This window comes from Eleutherodactylus coqui, chromosome 1 (assembly GCF_035609145.1).
Source record: "Eleutherodactylus coqui strain aEleCoq1 chromosome 1, aEleCoq1.hap1, whole genome shotgun sequence".
In the NCBI taxonomy this organism is placed as follows: Eukaryota; Metazoa; Chordata; class Amphibia; order Anura; family Eleutherodactylidae; genus Eleutherodactylus; species Eleutherodactylus coqui.
In genome coordinates, this window is record NC_089837.1 from 415,717,018 (window position 1) to 415,729,030 (window position 12,013).

At 40.2% G+C, this 12,013-nt stretch overlaps 1 protein-coding gene across 11 annotated transcripts in view; it reads left to right on the top strand.

Annotated features, from left to right (window-relative positions):
• The window catches only part of DACH1 (dachshund family transcription factor 1), a 326,316-nt gene that overhangs the window by 282,082 nt on the left and 32,221 nt on the right, over positions 1-12,013 (top strand). For all 11 annotated transcript variants that reach the window (XM_066581217.1, XM_066581254.1, XM_066581226.1 and 8 more), the window contains one exon: positions 7,925-8,076. In XM_066581217.1, coding sequence (XP_066437314.1) covers positions 7,925-8,076 — 152 coding nt within the window. The remainder of the gene's footprint in view (positions 1-7,924; positions 8,077-12,013) is intronic.

The following is a 12,013-nucleotide window of genomic DNA, read 5'->3' on the forward strand; positions in this document are numbered from 1 at the left end:
CTTTATTTATATGTTGTGTCAGAAATATTTTTTTAATAGAACAGCGTCAGTAATTAGATTAATTATAGACTTTTTATAAAGGAGCCAATGAATAAACACATAAATAAGTAGAATAGAAATAAGCTGCTATTAGTTTTCTTATTCGAGGATGTTTGTAGAGGATATTATGGGAAGAATTAGCTTTTTTGGTTTTTATTAGTTATATGGGTTGTCTCAAACCCATTTCAGAATACTGTCCCCGGTTTGATCAGCTGGTCACCTCTGGTCTCACTTCCGGCAGCCCTGGCAAACAGCTGATTTGATAAGTAGTTTTGAAACGTAGTGTTATTTGGTAGCTATTTGTATGCATGGATATTTTTTATTATACAAGAATGGCTTGAGTATGCTAGAGCGGAAGCCAGTTATACAGAGTAGTTCTTTATTCTTGCTTATAGAGTGAAGTCCCAAGTGAAGGACTGCCTTCTATGTCTGTATGCCCTAGTATGACATAGCGATAGAGGTTTTGTTGATGAGACAACCCTTTTAATTCTATTTTGTTCCCATTGAGATAAGAATAGCCACATTTGCCTAGGTACTTTTCAGCTGTCCAGCAATCTTATAATTTTTTTCATTCCTAAAAAAACTATTGAAAAACTGTGAAATGTATGGCCTCCTACACATGGTATGTACTACTTACCTGCACATCTCAAAAGTAATGTTGTACAATATATAAATTAGTGATATTTACATGGATCATTTCTATTGTGTTTGTGTAGTTTATCGGATATTTAGAAGTGTAACTAATTTGTTAAAAAACTTAAATAAGTTAAATACCTATATTTGTAGTCTGCAGTAATGTGTTTGCCCATTTTTCCAGTATCAAGCCTTATTTCGAGTATCAAATTGTAAAAATTTTCATTTGCAACTAAAATTCTTCGAGATTACTCAAGCATGTACATTCAATCAATGCATTACATGGTTAGGAGGTTCCATTTGAGGATCTTTCTGACATCTTTAGCGATGTGGTTAGTTGCTAAGTATGGCTGATTGGTCAATGAATGACTCGGTTACTGTTCACTAAGGGTGGTTTTGCACAGGCAGATAATCTGCTCAAGGTAGGAAGCACCGATTGACAATAAGCATGTAAATTAGCGCTTCTGTAGATAGTGGTTACACAAATAGATGATTGTTAGTATTCAGGCAAATTGTCATTAATAGGATCATTTGATCTCATCCAGAATGTATTAGTCAGCAACACATTTCCTGTTTACACAGGCAGAGGTCCTGCTGATGAGCAACCATTTTTATGCTTGCATAAAAGATCTGTTCAGTCAATGAACAAATGCTTTCTCATTCGTAGGCTGATCATAGACATATTCACATAGGCTGATTATTGTGCAAATGAGCATTTGGGCAAATGTCCATGCCGTATCATCACACCTATGCAAAAAGGCCCCAAAGGCCCATTTACATACACAGATATATTTCAAAAGATTGAAAGATCAAGGATCATTTTGTATAAAGTACTAATAGGCACTAATTGCTATTAGTATGTTATTAGCTTCATTTGCATGCAAATGAGCTTCTGGGAGCTATTACCGGACTCAGCAGGAGGTCTGAGCTCTGTAATTAGCTTCATTGTTCAGCCATGGGCTCCCCATGAAGAATTCAGCACCATGGACAGCAGACACAGCGCGGTCCTGCTTATCAGCTGTTCTGCTAAAGGACAGTTTTCAAGCACAACTGAAAACCATTGTTCGGCCGAACACTAAAAGATGGGCACTAGAGATGAGCGAATCTACTCGTTTCGAGTATTTACTCGATCGAGCACCGCGATTTTCGAGTACTTCAGTACTCGGGTGAAAAGATTCGGGTGGCGCCGGGGGGCGGGGGGAGGCGTGGCGGCGCGGGGGGTAGCAGTGGGGAACAGGGGAGAGCCCTCTCTCTCTCCCTCTCCCCCCCCCCCACTCCCCGCTACAACCCTCCACTCACCCACGGTGCCCCCCGAATCTTTTCGCCCGAGTACGGAAGTACTCGAAAATCGCGGTGCTCGGGCAAAAAAGGGGCGTGGCCGAGTAGGCTCGCTCATCTCTAATGGGCACATTTAGACACAATGATTATCGCTCAAAAACCGCATTTTGTGTGAATTTTGAGCGATAGTTGTTGTGTCTAAATAGGCCATAACTTTTGTTAGTGTCTCAGTATCATTTTGAAATCTTCAAGAGTTTCCATGGTCTGTTTTTTCGATTATCGGATATGAAGGCATGGTAGGATTTTTGAAGATGAAAGAGCCACATTTAAACTGTTTGCTGATTTGTAAGCATAAACAAAATACCTATCTGTTTTTTTCTGTTTCCGATTGTTTAAGAAACGAGCATAAATACATAAATAATACACAAACATGAAAAGCTGAACAAGATCAATTGTTTTGATTTAATAGGATGCTTTCATGCAATGACCAGAACAAAATAAATATTCCGGGAGTATTTTGAAATGGAAAGAGACTAATCAGTCATTTCCAAGAGACAGTTTTATATTGCATTAAACATCTGTTGTATAATTGTAACCTGCAGATCTGCGTTCACCTTAGATGTACTGATCTGTAATACTGATTCATGCATCTTGTTTAATACGCTTGAAAGATTTAAGAAGGTATTAGGTATTGTTATCTGTAAAGAACATTTGTGCCACAACAAATTATGCTCTGTATTTTGATATTAGAAATTGGACTTAAATGGCTTAATTTAAGGTAAAAATCCCATGTATTTAGAAGGCGTCGTATCTTCACAGAGTCTTGACCTGTGGTCTATGAAAAAATTTGCAGATGCACTCCACCAGCTTAACTACATCACTGGTGATCGGACAATAAACGTTGACTACTTGTTTGGTGGTCAGCTGAAATGTTTCTGTTACTGATTAGAGATGAGCGAGCGTACTCGGCCACGCCCCTTTTTTGCCCAAGCACCGCGATTTTCGAGTACTTCCGTACTCGGGTGAAAAGATTCGGGGGGCGCCGTGGGGGGTTGCAGCGGGGAGTGGGGGGGGGAGAGGGAGAGAGAGAGTGCGCCCCCCTGTTCCCCGCTGCTACCCCCCGCGCCGCCACGCCTCCCCCCGCCCCCCGGCGCCCCCCGAATCTTTTCACCCGAGTACTAAAGTACTCGAAAATCGCAGTGCTCGATTGAGTAATTACTCGAAACGAGTATACTTGCTCATCTCTATTACTGATAGATTAATATAGGTGCATTAGAGGTCTATGAGCCCCATATTGTCTCCATGTTGATCATAACGAAGTGCTAAATTGTATAACGTTCCCCAAAATTGAAGCTCCATTTCAGATGTAAAGGTGCTTGATTGATACTCAGTTAGGCTTTGTCCAATAACTGAAATAATAGCACACCATGCTGCTCTATTTCATTACTGAAAATGCCAGGCAGTGTGATGTAAGCCTGACAGACCGATTGTAGCAAGTGGGATCTGTTGGCTGCCATTCTTTTCCATTATAGGATGAATCCATATCCAGCTTGCATTCCATTTTCCTGTATCCACGACAGAGCAATAAAACAGAATCCTCAAGCGCAAGATGTGGACAAAACCTTAGTGGGTGAATAGTGGAAATGGCTACATTCAAAGCTTAGACAATAACTGTAGAATAAAGAAGAGTATTGTCTGGAAGCCATTTTAAAGGAAGTTGTGACCCTACAGCTTGTTTGGATAGTACAAATTAAAAGACCCCCGTAAAATTAGTTTGGCATCTAACTGCTAAAAAGTGTAAAGCTCTGCTGGGTACATCCGGGTAAAAAGGCCACAAATTAGAGTATGGCAGTCCATGTGGTACCTCTGTGTGCCACAATATTCTCTCCTGAAAGAAATGTTTCTAAGAACGAATACCACTGCTATCCAGCAGGAGTTGCTGATGTTTTTTTTCTCACAAAATCCATGATAGAAAACATCTGTGTGGTACTGTGTGAAAATTGGCGACGCATCATGGATGAATTCTATACCAGAGGTAGCATTTTTAGTTCTGTACATAATGGATACCTAATACACTTACGTGAATGAGCCCTAAGGCTAGGCTTCACATGGACATATTATAGTCTATGACAGTCATAGTACATTGGAATACACTGAGTTGCAACTTTTATGACATTTTCATAAAACTATCACTGGACAAATGTATCAACAAAAAAAATATGGACTAAAATTTTTTTATGAATCTGTCTCATTTAACTTGCATAACAGCTGAAGTTATAGCTGGCACACTGAAAAAGTACCCGTGTCCAGATTTGATGATATTATTTAGCATAATGAAATTGGCAGTCAAGCAATTAGGTTATAAAAAATACATACATATATACAAATTAATTTACTTGTCTAATTTAATATTTGCATATAAATGTTTCAAACCTGTGATATGAAACTGTCTTCCACAACCTCACCTTTGTAGCAGTTTTGCTGTTCCTCACCTAGTTTTGAGCCTTCTATACAGCTGTTTGTTTAAGTTACTGACTGTATTTCCACCAACATGTGAAAATGATCATTTAGTATAATTGGCTAATCATACACCTGAGGGCTCTTTCACACGGCCATATGCGTTTTAACGTTTTCTCGTCCACGCCATACAATTGCATGAACGGCTGTTTTTCCGCCCTCACTGTCAGCGTTTTCTCGCCCATTGGAAACCAATGCCTCAGATGGTCGTGTATATCGGTCGGCCGTGAAAACGCGCTGTTTCTGCGGTTGTGTGAAAGAGCTCTGATTATTATCCTAGCAATTCCTGACTGTGCAAGTATAGCTAGAAGCTGTTTTGAAGGCAAATGGTGGTCGCACCAAATATTGGTTTTATTTAGATTTCTCTTTTGTTCAGTCACTTTGCATTTTGTTAATTGACAAAAATAATCTATTAACACCTCTAATTTTGAAAGCATTCTTACTTTGCAGCATTATTCCACACCTTCTAAAATATTTGCACAGTATCGTACATTGATCAGAAAACCCGTTGCCCCACTGTTTGCCATTTCCAGTCAGTAGCACATTAGATGTGCAGCTTCAGTTATTTCAATGCAACCACAACTTGATATGTAAATACTCTCCAGCATACATACCGGTCTGAGCCATTGCAATGAAGGAAATTCTGAATGACAGCTTAAACTATACAGTAGGAATTTTCCCCTTGAGCAATGTATTTTATTTTACTAAGCACTTTACTCTCATTGCACGGATACTTTTATATTGCATTTTATCAGCCCCAATGGCATATTTGTCGAAGTTTACCACCCATTTTCTATCTTTACAGTACTGGACACAAGTTTTATTAAGCTTGGCAATTCAGTGTAGTATTTTACTTTGCTGGAGCATTTGATAGAATCTGATTTGTTGTTGCTGTGAGATTACATTGTACACATTGATAGAGAAAGATTTATTTTTCCAAATATTCATTCGATTTGTAGGTTTCCATTCTCTAACGAAATAGAATCACAGCCCTGATTATTCTGTTTAACTGTATACTTTGTTGTGACTGTTAATAAAATATGGAGTAGAAACTATATCTATGCATTTGTATCTAGATTATTTCATGTTATGAAAACAGAAAGATGTAGCATTTGTTTTCTGCCACTATAGAGAATGACATGTCAACACATAAAAGCACCATGTATTCCATTAAATTAGATGGCTTCTTTACAGAAATATAGAATAATGGCCATTCCTGCACAATGTCTCTCTCTGTATATCGCACTGCACCCAAATAGGTTGCAGAAATAACAGCAGAGGAAGGGCACTTACATAGACAAGTACATTAGGCTACAAAGGAAGTGGTAGGAGAGCCAATGGAACATACTGACGTAATCACATATGCCGATAGGCTAAAAATATTAAGGAAAATCATCAGCAAGTATTAGGGCTCATTCACATGGGCGTATGCAATTTTTGTATTTGTGCACTATACGCAGATAATAGAATCCATTGATTTAAATAGTTTGTTCACATGCACCAATTTTTCCTATGTATTTCGGTTGTACAAAGGAAAAAAAAATGCAGCATGCTCTATTTTCCTGTACATCTGCTCACCCAAAGTCCCTTTACAAGTCAATGGAGTGCCCACATGCACACAAAATACGTCAGGAGATGCGTGAAACACTGCGTAATTGCGCAGGAAAAAGAACACATCTGGAACTAATTAGCCATTTCAGTCAGTGAGTCTTTGTTTCCCATATGCAAATAAACATGCCTTGTGGGTGGAAAAAGTACAGTAAAATACGCCGAAGTGCACGCTAAAAAGCATTGTAAATTCCACAAATAAGCAGCGGTCCGGTGCACGCAAATATGCTTATGCTTGTGTGAACAGGACTTTAGCAGTCCAGTATATGTGGATAAGGCCCCCTTCACACAATCATATGCGTATTTGCACACAACTGCACCATTGGCGTATTTTACTGCACTTTTTGCATCTGCAAGGCAGGTTCACTTGTGCACAGCAAACAAAAATGCACCAATTAAAATGGTTAATTAGTCTAATGGGTTCAGATTTGTTCTTTTTCCTGCACTATTACGCAGTTTTTCATGCATCTCCTAGTGCATTTTCCGCGGCGGATGCACTGCAGTTGATCTTTAAATTGTATTTTTTGGCTTGCGAGAGATCGCGATTGCGGATTTTTCACGCGCGGATGTACGCGGATGCACTGCAAATCATCTGCATGGGAAAAATCTGCAATCCCACCTCCCAGCATTTTACCCACCTTCCTAATTGAATTTATCTGTCAAATCCGCAGTGCATCCGCAAATGTATTTGTGGATGCACTGCGGATCTCCCACGCCCATAGAGATCAATGGGGCCCATCCGCATGTGATCCGAGTTAAAATGGAGCATGCTGCGGTTTTTTTTCCCCACGTCTGAGATCCTGCAATTCAAAATAAATCACATCCGCCGCTGTTAAATTAACCACGGATGGTCAATGATTCCCTATGGGAAAATTGATCTGCGGATTTCACACGTGGGAGACACGCGCGGATTTACTAAATGAATTATGCCCATGGACATGAGGCCTAAATGTACTCCATACATTAAGTGGAATTTATTTGTCTAGTTTTATAAAGGGAACCTATCAGGAGAGTCATGCTGCCTGAAGCACCAGCGACAGGCTTACTCATTATAAATAGCCATATTTACTCTGAAATACTTCATTGTTTCAGAAAAACATACAGTTTATATGTAGCTGAGACAGGAAAGAAGAGTCATATGATCAGCTCTCCTTGACCCACCTCAGCTATATTGATAGGTCTCTCCCTATATGTGATGAGTTCCCTTCGATGATGGCGCCGTTACATCGCAAGATGCTGGTCTTAATTCATGTGTGAAACCCGACTAGCCCTTTAAGAACTAGCTATTCATCGTGACATTATAATATTCCTGTACTAATTGATTATTAATGAGCACACTGCGTTCTGTCATAAACAATGAATACAGGCCATCGCACACACAACTATATATTTACTTTTCTTCTTCTTTCCAGTCTATGTCTAAAAGCCTAAATGCTACTGGGCAGCAATGTTTATTCCCTCTGTTAAATATCCCCCTTTATTTGTCAAGCTCTGCACAGTACAACACAAACTAAAATTAGATAATTGGGAGGTAGTCATAAAGTCAGTTTGAATATATTATCACAAGTATATGTGAGATAATATTTGTTTTAGAAAGATTCTCTTGCATTGTAAACTCAGTCTCATTAGAGACCGCATTTAAAAGGCTTATAAAGTTACTCATTAATGTTATCTTGTTGTATCTCCACAGCTTTTTCATTAAAGAAAATTCAGCAGAAAGCATTTTCTCTTGATAGCAAGAACCAATTTGCAATAAATGTTCTGGAAACCACTAGGGAAACCATTACTGAGGTCTAATAAAAACAGACAAGCGTAACTTGTTCTATATTTTTGTTTCAATCACATACAGATGAGACCCCGCTCTCAACACCAACTGCGAGAGACAGCTTTGACAAACTCTCTCTGTCTGGACATGGGCAACCGCTACCTCCTGGGTTTCCTTCTCCCTTTCTTTTTCCTGACGGGCTTTCTTCCATAGAGACACTTCTGACTAATATCCAGGTAGGCCTATCATCTGATGTTTCCCAGTATGAATTGAATAATAAACAGTATTACTAAATAAAACATCATTTTGGTAAGTAGTCATGTAATGTCAAAAATTACACTATCTATCTATCTATCTATCTATCTATCTATCTACATATATACTGTGATAAAAAAATTAAGGTAACATGTAAACCACACATCGAATCTCGTTGAATAAGCTTGCTTTTATCTGCAAAGAGAACTGGACCACTTTGATGGTTCTGCCAATTCTGTTGTTTTCTGGTGAATGTCAGTCGAGGTGTACAGTGCTGGTCTATGAGCACTGGTACCACTACAGAACATTGGGCTCCCGTGCCACCCTCATGGAGTCTGTTTCTGACAGTTTGGTCAAAAACATACAGATCAGTAGTCTGCTGGAGGTTGTTTTGCAGCACTGTGACCGCATTCTTCTTGTTCCTCCTCACACAATGGAGACGGTCCTGATGCTGAGTTGATACCCTTTTACAACCCACTCCAGCTTTTCTACTACCCATTTCCTAGAATCTGCTCTGTGTTCTTCAAACTGTGTTGGAAGACACTGCAACCTCCTTGAGATGGTACATATGGATGTGCAATAGAGATGAGTGAACGTATTCGTTTAGGTCGATTTCGCAATCGAACAGCCCTTTTTTTTTTGAGTAACTGACTACTCGGGCGAAAAGATTCGTGGGGTGTCAGGGGTGAACGGGGGATTGCAGTGGGGAGTGGGGGGTAAGAAAGAGAGAGCTCCCCCCTGTTCCCCACTACTACCTCCCGCTCCACCACTCCGCCCCCGGTGATTGTGAAATCGCCCTAAACGAGTACGTTCGCTCATCTCTAATGTGCAACACTGGAGGAAGAGGAGTACCTGTGCAAGCTGATTGGGCTTCCGGCTATTGCTAATTCTACCAGTAGTAACAAGCACTCTAGCAAAACCAGAGAAGGATCAGGAAGAACATGGAGAAAGTAGTCTATGGTCACCACCATTCCCTTTTTGAGGGTTTCTTGCCTTGCTCTTGCCTGTTTACTGCACTCATTGTCGCGGTCATTTGCACCAGAGCTAGTAAAATTAATTCACAATCACTTATGCTTCCTAACTGGACAGATTGATATCACTGAAGTTTACGTAATTGGGGTTATATTGTGATGCTTTAATGTTTTCTTAATTCTTGTAAAGATTACACACACACCTACTGTATATTAAGATAACTGTATGCTTAAAGGGGTTGTCCCGCGAAAGCAAGTGGGTCTATACACTTCTGTATGGCCATATTAATGCACTTTGTAATATACATTGTGCATTAATTATGAGCCATACAGAAGTTATCAGAAATTTTTCACTTACCTGTTCCGTTGCTAGCGTCCTCGTCTCCATGGTGCCGTCTAATTTTCAGCGTCTAATCGCCGGATTAGACGCGCTTGCGCAGTCCCGGTCTTCTTCTTTTCTGAATGGGGCCGCTCGTGCCGGAGAGCGGCTCCATGTAGCTCCGCCCCGTCACGTGCCGATTCCAGCCAATCAGGAGGCTGGAATCGGCAATGGACCGCACAGAAGCCCTGCGGTCCACCGAAGGAGAAGATCCCGGCGGCCATCTTCACCAGGTAAGTAAGAAGTCACCGGAGCGCGGGGATTCAGGTAAGCGCTGTGCGGTTTTTTTTTTAAGTCCCTGCATCGGGTTTGTCTCGCGCCGAACGGGGGGGCTGTTGAAAAAAAAAAAAAACCCGTTTCGGCGCGGGACAACCCCTTTAAGCTAAAGGTTCCTGAGCCATTTTAGATCTTTTCCCCGGTGGGGTATAATTCCCTTATGTGTAATCCCCATACAAATATGAAAGCATAAGCATAAGGTATGCAATTCAGTAGTTTGACTTAATCTTAAAGGTCCTCCAAAGGAGGCCTCCTTCACTCATACTCCAAATTTGCCCCAAAAAGCGCAGGTCACCAGGTTGTATAAGTGCTTGCACTTTTTGCCTTCCTTCATACAGTTTTTTTTTTAATGAAAGTGTTTTTGTGCTTGCATAATATGCCATACAAGTCATGGTTTTCTCTAGAAGCATTTTTTGTGGCTATTTTTGGGCACACATTTTTGACATGTGTATTTTTCAGGGGTTCCCTTCTTTTTCTTTATAGAGAAGTTCATAGGAAAATACCAGAAAGAATTTAATACCTAGCGCATGCTGCATAAAAAAAAATGGACCCAAATGCATCAAAAATGACATGTTATAACCTGCACCACCCCCCAAAAAATGCAGGGTTTGTAATTCTTTTCATAACACTTTGTTGCCTAAATCAGATATATGGTATTATGTGTGACACCACATTTAGGGTGGAGCAAATCTGATTTTGAAAATGAAAACCCGCCAAGAGTCAAAAATGTTACTGATAAAAATGGATTTTGAAATATACATAAATGCATTTACAGTACTCCATGTTTACAAACTAGATGCCATATTTATGAAGCCCCTGCACCACTTTTTTCTACATGCACTACCTGTCCAAAGTTTTAGAATACCTCAATTTTTTCAGTTATTTTTGACACAGTGCAAGCCCAGCAAATAATTTGAAATAGTTCAAAGCTTCAAAAATAAGTTAAAAACACAAAAAATATTATGCTTTCTTTAACTTAAAATGTAACAATAGTCTAAAAGGGCTTTTTTCAAAACACAAACCAAGGATGATTGTGCTCTACAGCACAGAAAGCAAATTATGGTTTCAAATTGGATGCAAACAATTCCTACAGGTGTGTCAACTTTTGTAGATTACTTTCAAATCCTCTGATTCTGTGTAGTGGACTTCTATTTCCGCTTCTGTGGAGCCTGTTGACCACTAGATATGGCTCTATAATGCAATCAAAGAGATTTCAGCCAGTCAACACAGTTTGAGAGAGGGTGTATTATTGGAATGCGAGAAGCTGGATGGTCATATTGACAAATTTTTCCGCCACCTGGGCCATTCTCACCAGACAGTTAGGAGGTTGTGGGACTAGTGTATGCATGAGAGCATGTATACAAAGCAACCAGGCTCAGGATGCCCTCAACAAACCACCGGTAGAGAGGATTGATTGTCCAGCAAGCATAAGCAATTCCAACTATTTCATTGTCTGAAATACAGAAAAAGTATAGTCCCTGTGTTTTTCTCAAGCATTTCCAGGTGCTTGGATGAAGGATATTTGGTCTCACGGCATCCATTATATATACTTTCTAAGGCAGTCATCCACCTTTGCCTCTTTTTGTGGTGATGTCATGAATGCTGAAACTAGACTGCTATGGAATGAAACTGGGTTGTCTTCAGCGACAAATCCAGGTTTAGTTTTGGCACTGGAGATGGCTGTGTTTGTGTTTAGGGACCTAGAGATTTGCGCTTTAATCCTGCCTTTGCTTTGTAGCGTCACACAACCTTCACTGTTGGTGGGACAGTCTGGGGGCCATTTCATACAATAATCAGTCACCCCTAATGGTTTGAGGGACAATGACAGCTCAGCAATATGTTCAGGAAATCCTGCAGCCATTTGCATTGCTTCTCATGGCAGTGCTTCTAAGATTCATTTTCCAGCAGGATATTGCTGGACTGTCACAGGAATGTCTCCACAACATTGTCACACTTCTGTGGCCTGCTCTGTTGCCAGATGTTTTGCCTGTAGAACATATTGCCTATATGGGAAGCCAACTTTGACAGCCTACAAGCTTGCATGATCTAGAGGCTCAGATACAGCAAATGTGGACAGGTATGCTGCAGGATAACATAAGGAACCTGTATGCCTCCATGCCTGTCTGTATTATATCCTGCCTCAACATCATAAAGTTATAAAGTTTCATTCAATTCTGACAACTCAGGTGCTTGATTTTTTTGACAATGAGTATATAGCCCTTGATGTGTGCTACAGAGAAATTGCCAAAAAGCCAAGGTGGCAGTTATTATAGTTTTCTATACCATCAAAAG